The following is a 16,622-nucleotide window of genomic DNA, read 5'->3' on the forward strand; positions in this document are numbered from 1 at the left end:
TTAACATGTGACATTTCTAACCATTTTGAACAGAAATAGTTCATGCACATTCACATTTTTTCTTCAAAATTACAATTAAAACATTTTTGGCCTGTATATATGCGCACTAATTGACTGAAAGGGCACGCACTTGGCACGATGATGTCATGTTGTCGATGGAAAAATGCATTTTTAGACAATATGATTTGCCTGAGTGACTAGTAGACCCCGAGAGTAACAAGCGGTTGCCTTGTTGTCTTTCCACTAAGAACAATACATTAGTTTTTAGTATACACTGCAAAAAATCAGTGTTCAAAAACAAAAGAAAAAAAAAATCCAAAAATGAGGGGTATTTTATTTGAACTAAGCAAAATTATCTGCCAATAGAAGAAGAAAATTCGGCTTGTCAAGACTTTACAAAACAAGTCAAATTAGCTAACCTCAATGAACCCAAAAATACCTTAAAATAAGTATATTCTCACTAATAACAAGTGCACTTTTCTTGGTAGAAAAAAAAAGAGACCTTTTTGCTCAATATGTTGAAAAATATTCTTAAATGAAGTAAATGCTAGTGCCATTATCTTGACATAATGATATGCGCTCGGCATTACATTTCTTGAAACCAGCAAACTTATACTAAAAACTAGTTTATTGTTCTTAATGGAAAGGCAACAAGGCAACCACTTGTTACTCTCGGGGTCTCCTAGCCGCTCAGGCAAATCATATTGTCTAAAAATGCATTTTTCCATGGATAACATGACATCATCGCGCCAAGTGCGTGCTCTTTCAGTCAATTAGTGCGCATATATACAGCCCGGCCAAATTTTCTTTTATTGTAATTTTTAAGAATTGATCTAAATGTGCATGAACTATTTCTGTTCAAAATTGTTTGAAATGTCAAATGTCAAGTTTTTAAATATTAACTGTCAGTTTACTGTACTGTGCCAACTGTACTACTATATGAGTATGTGTTTTCTATTGTTTCATTGGAAATAAAACAGCAAAGTCCATTTGGTTGTCATCTGTTTTAATTATGAGACAAAGTCCAAAGTCGTGATTTTTTTTTCATGCTTGAATTAAGAAATTATTACTTTAAAAAAGTAGTTTTATACTTGTGAGTGTTGATGACACAGCTTTGCAACAGTTGATATTCTAGTTTCAAGCATGTTTTACTCAATATAGGTCATCAAATCTCAGCAACAAGCTGTAATATCTTACTGCAGGGGTGTCCAAAGTACGGCCCGGGGGCCATTTGCGGCCCGCAGCTAATTGTTTACCCGCCACACATTCTGCAAAAATTGAAAAATTGATAGTATTGCAAAAATAAAAATAACAAATTTAAAAAAGTTGAATGAGGTGAAATCTAACGAAAAACAGTTGCAATGTTGACACAAAGCTGCCATGCAGGCTGTTTTTGTTTCTTTTGGGGAAAAAAAGACAAAAAGATCCTTGTTATAATGAATTATTGACCTATTCATGGCTCCAATTACTTCAAAAATGTCACTTTAAAATGTTTTATGTGGAAAAAATATTGCATATATTGTGTGGTTGCCATATAAAAACATCAAAGTTTTCTTTGACCAAAGAGCATAAAAACAAACAAAATAATAGTTCAAACGTGAAGTTGATCTCGTAACTTAAGTGTTGAAAGTAAAAAAAAAAACTAATAAAAATGTATCACTTTATGAGTGGGGGACCTTTTGGATCCCAAATATATTTAGTGGGATTTTATTAATATTTTCACTGTGATTACTCAAAAATATGAAATAATTAAAATCAATGGTGTCCTGCATTATTGATCTTTTAGAGCTCTAATTACTAAATACTGCATATTTCAGTTTTACTATAAAAAAAAAAAGTTGTCTTTGACAGAAAAGGCATAAAACCTTTTTTCTTTTTTTTTTTTTTTACTTTTTATCAACCTGAAGTTAATCAAATTTACTGTAAGCGTTAAATAAAACATAATAATAACAATTTGACTTATTTTTAACATTTTAATGACTGAGACCTTTTACGGTCCCCGGGAGCCCTAAAGGTAAAAAAAAAAAAATCCATATATTTTGTTATGGTTTGAAAATGGAAAATATCAAAATGGCCCCCGCATGGGGCGGTATAGCTCGGTTGGTAGAGTGGCCGTGCCAGCAACTTGAGGGTTCCAGGTTCGATCCCCGCTTCCGCCATCCTAGTCACTGCCGTTGTGTCCTTGGGCAAGACACTTTACCCACCTGCTCCCAGTGCCACCCACACTGGTTTAAATGTAACTTAGATATTGGGTTTCACTATGTAAAGCGCTTTGAGTCACTAGAGAAAAGCGCTATATAAATATAATTCACTTCACTAATTCACATGCTTAAATTTTTCCGTGTGCAGCCCTCAGTGGAAAAAGTTTGGACACCCCTGACTTACTGAGATCATTTAGGACCAAAACCCTTAAAACAAGTAAAACACTAACATAAAATCTGCTTAGTGAGAGGAATGATCTTATCAGACAGAAAATTAACAAATATCACCCTTATTTGAGGTATTTCATCTAACTTAGATTTTAGTTTTTGCAGTGTAAGTTTGCTGGTTTCAAGAAATGTAATGCCGAGCGCATATCATTATGTCAAGATAATGGCACTAGCATTTACTTCATTTAAGAATATTTTTCAACATATTGAGCAAAAAGGTCTCTTTTTTTTCTACCAAGAAAAGTGCACTTGTTATTAGTGAGAATATACTTATTTTAAGCTATTTTTGGGTTCATTGAAGTTAGCTAATTTGACTTGTTTTGGAAAGTCTTGACAAGCCAAATTTTCTTGTCCTATGGGCAGATAATTTTGCTTAGTTCAAATAAAATACCCCTCATTTTTGTATTTTTTTTCTCTTGTTTTTGAACACTGACTTTTTGCAGTAATAACGGTTGCGAAGCCAAACCAGGCTTTTGTTTTCTCGGTGCAAACTAATGAGGTCTGCTTCCTTCCCGCCCGCGCCTGCTGGCCCTCTGATAGTGCACATCATCTCGCTGTGCACAAACCTGCTGCAGCTCATGTTTATGCGGAAAGTTCCTGTGCCCGCTGGATCCTAATCAGTGATGTGCGGCGGCAGGACAGTCATACAGACTATTAGGAGCCGCGCTTGTCATGGATACTTAGAGCGTGGCCTTCCGACTATTTAAAGATGCAACATCAGAATACGTTCTTGTTATGATCAGTGGGGTCAGAATCTCGCCTTGCATCTTATTCTCTGCAGGGAGACTCGGCACACAACTGGAATAAGCCCCTAACCATCTGTGTTTCTCCTCACCCAGGTCACCACAGCGTGTCAAACAAGCACCAACTATGAGCTGGTGAGTACAGCACATATGGCATGAATAGCACCATTAAGGAAGCTTCCAGTGACCCTGTGACTTGTAAAATACAATGATCCTTCCCGGAATTGTGGGCAAAGCCGCACGTAAATACAAACACGTCTGTTGCTAGAGGTTGAAGGTCAGGCTTTAAAAGCAGGGGTGTCAAACGCCGGATCGGGCCCGCGGACAGGTTTTATCCGGCCCGCAAAATCAATCAATCAATGTTTATTTAGATAGCCCTAAATCACAAGTGTCTCAAAGGGCTGCACAAGCCACAACGACATCCACGGTACAGAGCCCACATAAGGGCAAGGAAAAACTCACGACCCAGCGGGACGTCGATGTGAATGACTATGAGAAACCTTGGAGAGGACCGCATATGTGGGTGAGCCTCCCACCCCTCTAGGGGAGACCGGATGCAATGGATGTCGAGTGGGTCTGACATAATATTGTGAAAGTCCAGTCCATAGTGGATCTAACACAGTGGTTCTTAACCTTGTTTTTAGGTACCGAACCCCACCAGTTTCATATGCGCATTCACCGAACCCTTCTTTAGTGAAAAATAAAATGTTTTTCAAATTCAAGACAAAGTTGTATGTTTTTGGTAACACTTTAGTATGGGGAACATATTCTAAGTAACAAATACTTAATTTAGAGTTTTTTGGTTAGGGTTAGGGTTAGGGTTAGAGGGTTAGGGTTATAATAAGGCCATGCAGAATAAGGCAATAATAAGTACTTAATAATGACTCGTTAAGAGCCAATATGTTACTAATTTGCATGTTAATAAGCAACTAATTAATGGTGAATATGTTCAGCACGGTGGCAGAGGGGCTAGTGCACGGTGGCAGAGGGGCTAGTGCATCTGCCTCACAATACGAAGGTCCTGAGTAGTCGTGAGTTCAATCCCGGCCTCGGGATCTTTCTGTGTGGAGTTTGCATGTCCTCCCCGTGACTGCGTGGGTTCCCTCCGGGTACTCCGGCTTCCTCCCACCTCCAAAGACATGCACCTGGGGATAGGTTGATTGGCAACACTAAATTGGCCCTAATGTGTGAATGTGAGTGTGAATGTTGTCTGTCTATCTGTGTTAGCCCTGCGATGAGGTGGCGACTTGTCCAGGGTGTACCCCGCCTTCCGCCCGATTGTAGCTGAGATAGGCTCCAGCGCCCCCCGCGACCCCGAAGGGAATAAGCGGTAGAAAATGGATGGATGGATGGATGTTCCCCATACTAAAGTGTTACCATGTTTTTTTACTGGTGCACAAAATGAACCGTGCATGAACATCACCTTGTTCAAACAACAAAACCAACACAGTGCATAAACTCACAACAAATTACACACCTGCAAACCAGTCAGCTGTTGCCGTATCCGTAGTACGCCGATAGGGAGAAGTTTTTATTTACACGATGAGTCGGGGGTGTGTTTTGACCTCCGCCGAACCCCTGAGCCCGACTCACCGAACCCCTAGGGTTTTGATCGAACCCAGGTTAAGAACTACTGATCTAACATAATAGTGAGAGTCCAGTCCATAGTGGGGCCAGCAGGAACTAACTGTTACTGGGAGGGCATTCCATAGTACTGGAACCCGAATAGAAAACGCTCTATAGCCCGCAGACTTTTTTGGGGGCTCTGGGAATCACTAATAAGCTGGAGTTCTTTGAACGCAGATTTCTTGCCGGGACATATGGTACAATACAGTCGGCAAGATAGGATGGAGCTAGACCGTGTAGTATTTTATACGTAAGTAGTAAAACCTTAAAGTCGCATCTTAAGTGCACAGGAAGCCAGTGCAGGTGTAATATGATCAAACTTTCTTGTTCTTGTCAAAAGTCTAGCAGCCGCATTTTGTACCAACTGTAATCTTTTAATGCTAGACATAGGGAGACCCGAAAATAATATGTTAAATTATTTGAGACGAGACGTAACCATGATTTTGCTAAGTATAAAAATTAGCTGAAATTTTTGAATGAAAGAAACTGCTCTTCTAAATGTGTCCACCGGATGTCACAATAGCAATTCTTTGTATCCCCTGACTTTTGAGGGGGCGGAGCTACACTATATTGCCAAAGGTATTCGGCCACCCATCCAAATGATCAGAATCAGGTGTCCTAATCACAGGTGTATACAATCAAGCACTTAGGCATGGAGACTGTTTCTACAAATATTTGTGAAAGAATGGGCCGCTCTCAGGAGCTCGGTGATTTCCAGCGTGGAACTGTCATAGGATGCCACCTGTGCAACAAATCCAGTCGTGAAATGGAAGAGTTTGGTAACAACAGCAACCCAGCCACCAAGTGGTAGTCCACGTAAACTGACAGAGAGGGGTCAGCGGATGCTGAAGCGCATAGTGCAAAGACTTTCTGCACAGTCAGTTGCTACAGAGCTCCAAACTTCATTTGACCTTCCAATTAGCCCACGTACAGTACGCAGAGAGCTTCACGGAATGGGTTTCCATGGCCGAGCAGCTGCATCTAAGCCATACATCACCAAGTCCAATGCAAAGCGTGGGATGCAGTGGAGACGCCTTCTCTGGAGTGATGAATCACATTTTCCCATCTGGACAAGTCTGGGTTTGGAGGTTGCCAGGAGAACGCTACATTTCGGACCGCATTGTGCCGAGTGGGAAATTTGGAGGAGGAGGAATTATGGTGTGGGGTGTGGGGGGAGTTTGTGGCCAAATACTTTTGGCAATATATTGTATGAGCCCGGTTAAGATAGAGGGCTGGGGACACATTATCCGGGCGCACATAAATATGCTGAAATAACATGTATCCCCCTTCTAACTTCATGTGTGATTCATGAAATGAGTCCAAATTCACAAGTTTTGTTGTACATGATGCTTTTTACACTATATTGCCAAAAGTATTTGGCCACCTGCCTTTACTCACATATGAACTGGAAGTGGCATCCCATGGAATTGTCCAAAATGTTTTGGTATACTGGAGCATTCAAAGTTCCTTTCACTGGAACTAAGGCGCCAAGCCCAACTCCTGAAAAACAAACCCCACACCATAATTCCTCCTCCATCAAATTTCACACTCGGCACAATGCAGTCCGAAATGTAGCGTTCACCTGGCAACCTCCAAACCCAGACTGGTCCATCAGATTGCCAGATGGAAAAGCGTAATTCATCACTCCAGAGAAGGCGTCTCCACTGCTCTAGAGTCCAGTGGTGACGTGCTTTACACCACTGCATCCCACGCTTTGCATTGGACTTGGTGATGTATGGCTTAGATGCAGCTGCCGGCCATGGAAACCCGTTCCGTGAAGCTCTCTGCGTACTGCACGTGGGCTAATTGGAAGGTCACATGACGTTTGGAGCTCTGTAGCAACTGACTGTGCAGAAAGTCTTTGCACTATGCGCTTCAGCATCCGCTGACCCCTCTCTGTCAGTTTACTGGCCTACCACTTGGTGGCTGAGTTGCTGTTGTTCCCAAACTCCTCACTTTTCTTATAATAAAGTTGACTTTGGAATATTTAGGAGTGAGGAAATTTCCCGACTGGATTCGTTGCACAGGTAGCAACTATGACAGTTCCACGGTGGAAATCACTTAGAGTGGCCCATTCTTTCACAAATGTTTGTAGAAACAGTCTCCATGCCTAAGTGCTTAATTTTATACACCGGGCCAAGTGATTAGGGCACCTGATTCTCATTATTTGGATGGGAGGCCAAATAGTTACATTAATAACATCCTGTAATTTGATTTTGGTATGACTATTTATTACATCTTCTGACAGATTAACATTTTACACCAATGAAAGCATTTTAAAACTCTGCCAAACTCACACCTGTCATGATCCGTGGTCCGGATCATGTTTTCGTTATGTTCTGTTAGTTTGACTCCATAGTTCCTCGTTTGTTTTGGTTGCCATGGTTGCGTATCAATCAATCAATCAATGTTTATTTATATAGCCCTAAATCACAAGTGTCTCAAAGGTGTATGATTTTCACCTGCCGCTGGTGTTCGGGACGCTCACCTGGTTCCAATCAAGAGACACTATTTAAGCTTGCTTTTGCCAGTCAGTCGGCCTGGCGTCATTGTTCGGTTCATGTCTGATTCCAAGTTTATGCCAAGTGTTCGCTTCATGCCTTGTATACGTACGTTTTTGCTAGTAAGCTAGTAAGTTTTCCTTGTTATAGTTAAAGCTAAGTGTTAGTTTAGCTCCAAGTGCGATCAGCGCGTTGTGCCTTCGCCTTGTTTTCCGTTTTTTGTAGTACTTTGAGTTTTGAGAAGATTAATAAATATGTTCCTACCTGCAAGCCGTGTCCGGAATAGTCCGTTTGCATCCCGGGAGAACAAACCTCGCAGTAATCTGCACAGACCTCGCAGTGACAACACTTATTTGACTGATTATTATCGCATCATTTATTCGGAAATTATAAATCACGACAAATGAAGATAGACTACTATGAACAGCAACATGTAAGTGTAAAAAACAACAAAAAACATTATGATTTGTACGGTTTCAGATTGTGCTTGTTCTGTTTTTAAACCAGGGGTGTCAAACTCAAATACAGAGTGGGCCAAAATTTAAAACTGAACAAAGCCGCGGGCCAAGGCTGAACAAATTAACCTTTTAATAGGGACCCAAACAAGTTTTGCATTGAATATTGAACAAGCAAGGCTTATATAACTTTATAGTGACGTGCAAAATCGAGTTTCAAATAATAATAATAATAATTATTAAAAAATATCAATGGCATATCAAATACAATTTAAATAAAAATTGAATGCCTCTTTTCTCTTTGCAGCCCTCTGAGGTAAATATCAACATTAACTTTTTCCACAGGCTAATAAATTAGAAAATAAAATAACAAGGAATAAACCAACCATTCAGGACTTTAATTTGCTCAGTTTGCAACACACTGATCTAATCTGATGTGCCCAAGCCAGATACCTGCCATCTTTTCTTGGATGCTAGTTCATTAATGGCTTTGAGCTGAGGCAACCTTCATTATCGAACGAAGGTGTTCATCAGTCATTACATCTCGTAGTCCGCCCGGACCAAAGTTTTGGGGGCGTGCCTTAAAGGCACTGCCTTTAACGTCCTCTACGAGCTATCGTCACGTCCGCTTTTCATCCATTCTAACAACGTGCCGGCCCAGTCACAAGATATGTGCGGCTTCTGTACGCACACACACACACACGTGAATGGAACGCATACTTAATCAACAGCGATATAGGTTACACTGAGGGTAGCCGTATAAACAACTTTAACACTGTTAGAAATATGTGCCACACTGTGAATCCACACCAAACAAGAATGACTGACAAACACATTTCGGGAGAACATCCCCACCGTAACACAACATAAACACAACAGAACAAATACCCAGAATCCCATGCAGCCCTAACTCTTCCGGGCTGCAATATACACCTCAACCGACGCACGGAGGGCCAGAGTTTGACATCCATGTTTTAAACAAAGAAAACAATCTGAAGTTGTCATTATTTTCAAGTTATCATGCCATGATTTTACCATATTTTTCTGTATGTGGCCCCTGAGCTAAAAGGAGTTTGACACCCCTGCTTTAAAGCTTCCGCCGTTTTCCACCCCGGAACCGATAAAAAACACGGTTGAGTCCCGCGTCGTTTGCAGAGGTGTGCAATTCAGGATCATGAGCAACTATTTGGCTGCTTGTTCATCTTTGGAGATGTGACCAAATGAGGAACATTCCAAGCCCCAGTCACTACTTGAGTCATATTTACTTTGGAAGTCTGCACTTTCAAATGACTGCTGCAGCTTGTTAAACAGTCTGTGGTCGTGTTTATACAGCTCAACCGGGGCCCTTCAGTTCACTCAGAGATTTTCCTAAATACATGGTCCCCGGTCTGTGGTGTGACTTCGTACGTGTGCGGATAAAAAGATTTTGAATCTCTACTTTCTGTAGCTTTGTCGCCTTTAGTGTTGTCCCGATACCAATATTTTGGTACCGGTACTAAAATTATTTTGATACTTTTCGATACTTTTCTAAATAAAGGGGACCACAAATAATGGCATTATTGGCTTTATTTAAAAAAAATCTTAGGGTACATTAAACATATGTTTCTTATTGCAAGTTTGTCCTTAAATAAAATAGTGAACATACAACAACTTGTCTTTTATTAGTAAGTAAACAAACAAAGGCTCTTAATTAGTCTGCTGACATATGCAGTAACAAATTGTGTCATTTTCCATTCTATTATTTTGTCAAAATTATGAAGGACAAGTGGTAGAAAATGGATTATTCATCTACTTGTTCATTTACTGTTAATATCTGCTTACTTTCCCTTTTAACATGTTCTATCTACACTTCTGTTAAAATGTAATAATCACTTATTCTTCTGTTGTTTGGAGGCTTTACATTAGTTTTGGATGATACCACACATTTGGGTATCAATCCGATACCAAGTCGTTACAGGATCATACATTGGTCATATTCAAAGTCCTCATGCGTCCAGGGACATATTTCCTGAGTTTATAAACATCAATCAATCAATCAATGTTTATTTATATAGCCCTAAATCACAAGTGTCTCAAAGGGCTGCACAAGCCACAACGACATCCTCGGTTCAGATCTCGTATAAGGGCAAGGAAAAACTCACAACCCAGTGGGATGTCAATGTGAATGACTATGAGAAACTTTGGAGAGGACCCTCTAAGGGAGACCGGATGCAATGGACGTCGAGTGGGTCTAGCATAATATTGTAAAAGTCCAGTCCATAGTGGATCTAACATAATAGTGAGAGTCCAGTCCATAGTGGGGCCAGCAGGAGACCATACCCGAGCGGAGACGGGTCAGCAGCGCAGAGATGTCCCCAACCGATGCACAGGCGAGCGGTCCACCCCGGGTCTCGACTCTGGACAGCCAGCACTTCATCCATGGCCACCGGACCTCTTCCCCCCTCTCCCTTGTGGAGGGAAAAGAAAAGAAACGGCAGATCAACTGGTCTAAAAAGGGGGGTCTATTTAAAGGCTAGAGTATACAAATGAGTTTTAAGACATAACATAACATAAATAAATAAAACATTTAAAGAAGATGTTGTGAAGCCAAAAAACATCGATGTAATCATAGCAGTATCGACTAAATACGCTCTTGTACTTGGTATCATTACAGAGGATGTTAGGTGTAGATCCACCAATTGCGTTTGTTTACATTTTGACGCCGATGAGCTACGGTGTGTAGTGAAACATGTTCAGCTATTCCTCGTCCTGCAGTGATAATGATACTTGTAAGAAACATACTTTATTTGTCGCCATGGAGGCGAGGATTAGTGATTTAGAAATAGCTAAAACACTGCCGACTGCGGCTGGACTTTAACCTCTAGCTAACTAGCCATGTCTTAAAGCACCTCTTCCTGAGGGCGTTTCAGTGTTATAACTTCACCTTTATCTTTAGTTTTTAAGCCAAAATGCGTCCGTTCTCCCTTTTCTGTCTACACACATTGGGCTCCATTCAGTTCCTAACTTTTCCTCTTATCTTTCTTCCTAAGTGATTTCCTAAGAGGAGTCCATTCAAATTCATGACATGTTCTTAAACGCCCAAATTGTTCCCATCTGCTGTTCCTAAGTTGCTGAATGCCAAATGGTTACCGCGTGTGTGTCTATCATAATTTTCATATAAACACGCCCTTTATCGTTAGTGTTTAAGCCAAAATGCGTCCGTTCTCCCTTTTCTGTCTGCACACTGTGTCTGCTTGTAAGTACTCCGTGATTGTGCGCTGCCGAACATGCTCGTCTGCTCGTAATCAAGCAATGACACGACATGACGACGACGGGGGGCGTTGGACCGGTACTTTTCATAGGCGGTATAGCACCGAATATGATTAATTAGTATCGCGGTACTATACTAATACCGGTTTTTCGCAATTTACTGCGAGATTTGTTCTCCCGGGATGCAATCTGACTATACCGGACAAGGCTTGAAGGTAGGAAAATTATTTAATATTAACCTGACTACACAGGAAAAGACAGGAACTAAAACAAAAGAAAAGCGTGCCGGTCTCACGAGAGGCTAAGTAACATACAATTTAATGCAGGAAACATAGACGTAAACACTTAGCCTGAACTATGGACATAAACAAACAAGACTTACTGGACACGGCATGAATCGAACAGCATGAACTACGGTAAGAAACGAGTCAGAACGGAGCAATGTGGCCAGACCGACTGACTGGCAACCACAGGCTTAAATAATAATCTCATGATTAGCGACAGGTGTGATCCGAACAAATGAGGCAGGTGAAACTAATGAGTCGCCATGGTGACAAAACAAACAAGGAAGCGCAAACAGGAACTCTTGGGAGTCCAAAACTAACAGAACATAACTAAACAAAAACATGATCCGGACCACGGATCATGACACAACCCTACATCACTTATGTTGTGTGTCAGCTGTGCACGCAAACACTATGTTGCATCAATATGCACACAAATAATGTTATTTTTGACTGCTAAAAAAGGTCCGACATAATGCATCCGGTGACTAAGCAGCCCGCTTGTCTGCTTTCTCTCCACAGCCTCCCACTCCTCAGCTGCCGTTAAAGCATGTTGATACTCCGGTAAGTACTTGCTGGCTGCACACATGCTTCTCAGGCCACATGTTCCTGGCAACGAGGCGGTCGCCACGCACAGCTGACTAGGCCGGCGGAATGATGGCGGGCAGCTCACATGGTCTGAAATAAACAACAAACACAAACTGACACACGAGTCCGTTCTGGGCTGCTGCAAGAAACCTTTGCCATAATTAAGACACTGAATTTCAATTCTTTCCCTTAAAGGGAACTAGGGATGATGTTTGATAAGAAGTTATCGAGTTCGAGTCTATTATCGAATCCTCTTATCGAACCGATTCCTTATCGATTCTCTTATGGAGTCCAGATAGGTTGTTGTATATGGAAAAAACCACACAATATTTGGTTTAACAAAAGCTCACTTTTATTATATAAGAAAAAAATGTAATCTAATAAATAAATAAATATTGACTGTTACCCCCCTAAAAAAATAAAATAAAATAAATAAACATTGACTGTTGTTACCCAAAGTATATCAAGTGGGATTTTTCAGAAAAACAAATATATACAGTAACACAAAAACAAGCTATCTCTGTGATCACTATAGGTGTATAAATAATAATAGAGTGTTAAATAAAATCAGTCCCTTGGGCACAAAACTGGAAATAATACAGCTCTCCAAAAAGTGCACTTCTGCTGCTATTGGAACATAACTGTTTGTTATGATGCTTTGACATTTTTGCACTTTAAAGAAAGAAAGAAAATTCTATGAAGAGAAAAGTTGTTTGCAAATGTGGTTACAATGCTAAAAAATGAAAAGTTAAAGCTAAAAAAAGAAATACACTTTATTGAGTTAACATTATTTCTTTATAGGGGGAAAGATGTTATGAGCTAGAGAATATAACAACTACACTACCCATCATGCAACGGGAGTGACGAGCATGCGCGGTTAGCCCCGAAAAGTGTTGTTGCATGTCGTCACCCGTGAAAGTAAACGTCAAGAACTCAGCCAACACGCCTCGTCTGCATCATTTATAATTAGACAGACAACACATATACAGTGTGAAAAACAAAAGTTAAAAAAGGGAGATGTGTTGTATATATATGTAAGTGCTGCGGTTGCTTTAAGAACGTTGCGACAGCTGCCGTAAAGGAGGTGCGTTGCTAGCCTGGTTGCTATGTTTCCGGTTGGTCGTAAAAGTGTTCTTCATGAGTTTGTACCCTGCTCAAATCTCTCAGTAAAGTTATTCATTGGATTATACCTTTTGTTTTGAACTTTATTACACCTTGGAGCGCTTTTTCCCGTCCATTGTTTTCCTGCGCCTAATGACTGAGCTACGTGACATCATTTCTTGTGATGTCCCACGGAGCATTTCTGGTCGGGACGGGATTCGTTCCGAGGGATTCGAATAAATAACCAACTCTTTTCTTTACTATAGTGGTCTCGATAACGGGTACCGGATCTCAAAAAGGGATTCGAATCCGAGGACTCGGTTATTTTGTTATCGAACAACCGGGAAAACCGGTTTCGAGTATCATCCCTAAAGGGAACTGCACTTTTTTCTGGAATTGCACTGCAAAAACTGAAATCTAAGTAGGATGAAATATCTCAAATAAGGGTGATATTTGCTTATTTTCTGTCTGATAAGATAATTCTTCTCACTAAGCAGATTTTATGTTAGAGTGTTTTACTTGTTTTAAGGGTTTTGGTCCTAAATGATCTCAGTAAGATATTACAGCTTGTTGCTGAGATTTGATGACCTATATTGAGTAAAACATGCTTGAAACTAGAATATCAACTGTTGCAAAGCTGTGTCATCAACACTCACAAGTATAAAACTACTTTTTTAATGTAATCATTTCTTATTTCAAGCATGAAAAAAAAAAATCATGACTTTGACACAATTGTTTCTCATAATTAAAACACATGACAGCCAAATGGACTTTGCCGTTTTAGTTTCAATGAAACAATAGAAAATAGGTACTCATATAGTAGTACAGTTGGCACAGTACAGTAAACTGACAGTTAATATTTAAACATTTAACATGTGACATTTCTAACAATTTTGAACAGAAATAGTTCATGCACATTCAGATGAATTCTTCAAAATGACAATTAAAATTGTTTTGGCCGGGGGCCGGGCTGTATATATGCGCACTAATTGACTGAAAGAGCACGAAACTTGGCGTGATGATGTCATGTTATCCATGGAAAAATGCATTTTTCGACAATATGATTTGCCTGAGCGGCTAGGAGACCCCGAGCGTAACAAGCGGTTGCCTTGTTGCCTTTCCATTAAGAACAATAAATTAGTTTTTAGTATAAGTTTGCTGGTTTCAAGAAATGTAATGCCGAGCGCATATCATTATGTCAAGATAATGGCACTAGCATTTACTTCATTTAAGAATATTTTTCAACATATTGAGCAAAAAGGTCTCTTTTTTTTTTCTACCAAGAAAAGTGCACTTGTTATTAGTGAGAATATACTTATTTTAAGGTATTTTGGGGTTCATTGAGGTTAGCTAATTTTACTTGTTTTGGAAAGTCTTGACGAGCCAAATTTTCTTGTTCTATTGGCAGATAATTTTGCTTAGTTAAAATTAGAGATGTCCGATAATATCGGTCTGCCGATATTATCGGCCGATAAATGCGTTAAAATGTAATATCGTAAATTATCGGTATCGTTTTTTCATTATCAGTATCATATTTTTGTTTTTTTTTGGTAGTTTTTATTAAATCCACATAAAAAACACAAGATACACTTACAATTAGTGCACCAACCCAAAAAACCTCCCTCCCCCATTTACACTCATTCACACAAAAGGGTTGTTTCTTTCTGTTATTAATATTCTGCTTCCTACATTATATATCAATATATATCAATACAGTCTGCAAGGGATACAGTCCGTAAGCACACATGATTGTGCGTGCTGCTGGTCCACTAATAGTACTAACCTTTAACAGTTAATTTTACAAATTTTCATTAATTACTAGTTTCTATGTAACTGTTTTTATATTGTTTTACTTTCTTTTTTATTCAAGAAAATGTTTTTAATTTATTTATCTTATTTTATTTGATTCATTTTTTTTTAAAAAGTACCTTATCTTCACCATACCTGGTTGTCCAAATTAGGCATAATAATGTGTTAATTCCACGACTGTATATATCGGTTGATATCGGTATCGGTTGATATCGGTATCGGTAATTAAAGAGTTGGACAATATCGGCATATCAGATATCGGCAAAAAGCCATTATCGGACATCCCTAGTTAAAATAAAATACCCCTCATTTTTGTACAAACGTATATGTATATATATATAAATATACACTACTGTTGAAAAGTTTGGGGTCACATTGAAATGTCCTTATTTTTGAAGGAAAAGCACTGTACTTTTCAATGAAGATAACTTTTAACTAGTCCTAACTTGAAAGAAATACACTCTATACATCGCTAATGTGGTAAATGACTATTCTAGCTGCAAATGTCTGGTTTTTGGTGCAATATCTACATAGGTGTATAGAGGCCCATTTCCAGCAACTATCACTCCAGTGTTCTAATGGTACAATGTGTTTGCTCATTGGCTCAGAAGGCTAATTGATGATTAGAAAACCCTTGTGCAATCATGTTCACACATCTGAAAACAGTTTAGCTCGTTACAGAAGCTACAAAACTGACCTTCCTTTGAGCAGATTGAGTTTCTGGAGCATCACATTTGTGGGGTCAATTAAACGCTCCAAATGGCCAGAAAAAGAGAACTTTCATCTGAAACTCCACAGTCTATTCTTGTTCTTAGAAATGAAGGCTATTCCACAAAATTGTTTGGGTGACCCCAAACTTTTGAACGGTAGTGTATATATATATATATATATATATATATATATATATATATATATATATATATATATATATATATATATATATATATGTGCGATGATGTCACATTATCGATGGGAAAATGCATTTTTAGACAATATGATTTGCCTGAGCCGCTAGGAGACACCGAGAGTAACAAGCGGTAGAAAATAGATTAGAAAGGACAGATTTTTTAAAATAATAATAAAAAACAAACAAACTTGGGACTTCCCGCGGGACGGATTTTGGACGCTGGTTCTTGTCTCTGGCCCGCGGGCCGTAGTTTGGGCACCACTGATCTACACCATTTGCATGTATGTGCTCAGCCTTGTCAGCGAGTGCAGTGTGATGGAAAACTTTCTCGTAACATTTGGTTGCAAGTGTGGTGGGGATCACGCTTCGTTTTGGGGGCTATACACCCATTGGCTCTTAGCCCCTCCTCGAACCTTGCACGGAAAGTACACGCAAAATCAAGGGCGAAGGGCTATACAACAAGGAGTAATAGCCTGAGAGCTGGCTGCCCGAGAACCAGCTCTGGGCGTGGTTATGCAGTGAGCTACAGTATATCTCCGGATTACAGCAAAACTATTTAGTTTGACATACATTAAGGAAGGGATTCATATGGCCCCATTCCTGGGTGGATCTCGTGTGAGAGGTACAGGGGTGGTTAATCATTTTGCAAGGCAGTGTGCTGAAAATGATGGAAAGCGTCACTCTACATAGCAACTGACGCTGTGGTCAAAGTTGGACTTGCCACAAAACACATTATAAGATTGTGAGGAGGCGTGGCCGGCAGACCTGCAGCTAGGCGGGGCACGCCGGGGCCGACTCTGAGATGGCGGCGAGGAGGCGTGGCCGGCGGACCTGCAGCGAGGCGGGGCACGCCGGGACCGGCTCCGAGATGGACGGCAGGTGCGTGGATCGCCCACCTGGGCGCAATTCTGTAATCACCTGTCAGGGTGT

General features: G+C 40.1%; 1 protein-coding gene across 5 annotated transcripts in view; it reads left to right on the forward strand.

Annotated features, from left to right (window-relative positions):
* The window catches only part of tns1a (tensin 1a), a 223,821-nt gene that overhangs the window by 120,954 nt on the left and 86,245 nt on the right, over positions 1-16,622 (forward strand). For all 5 annotated transcript variants that reach the window (XM_062062313.1, XM_062062330.1, XM_062062340.1 and 2 more), the window contains 2 exons: positions 3,269-3,307; positions 11,810-11,851. In XM_062062313.1, the coding sequence (XP_061918297.1) occupies positions 3,269-3,307; positions 11,810-11,851 (81 nt within the window). The remainder of the gene's footprint in view (positions 1-3,268; positions 3,308-11,809; positions 11,852-16,622) is intronic.

Source organism: Entelurus aequoreus, linkage group LG01 (assembly GCF_033978785.1).
Source record: "Entelurus aequoreus isolate RoL-2023_Sb linkage group LG01, RoL_Eaeq_v1.1, whole genome shotgun sequence".
NCBI classification, from domain to species: domain Eukaryota; kingdom Metazoa; phylum Chordata; class Actinopteri; order Syngnathiformes; family Syngnathidae; genus Entelurus; species Entelurus aequoreus.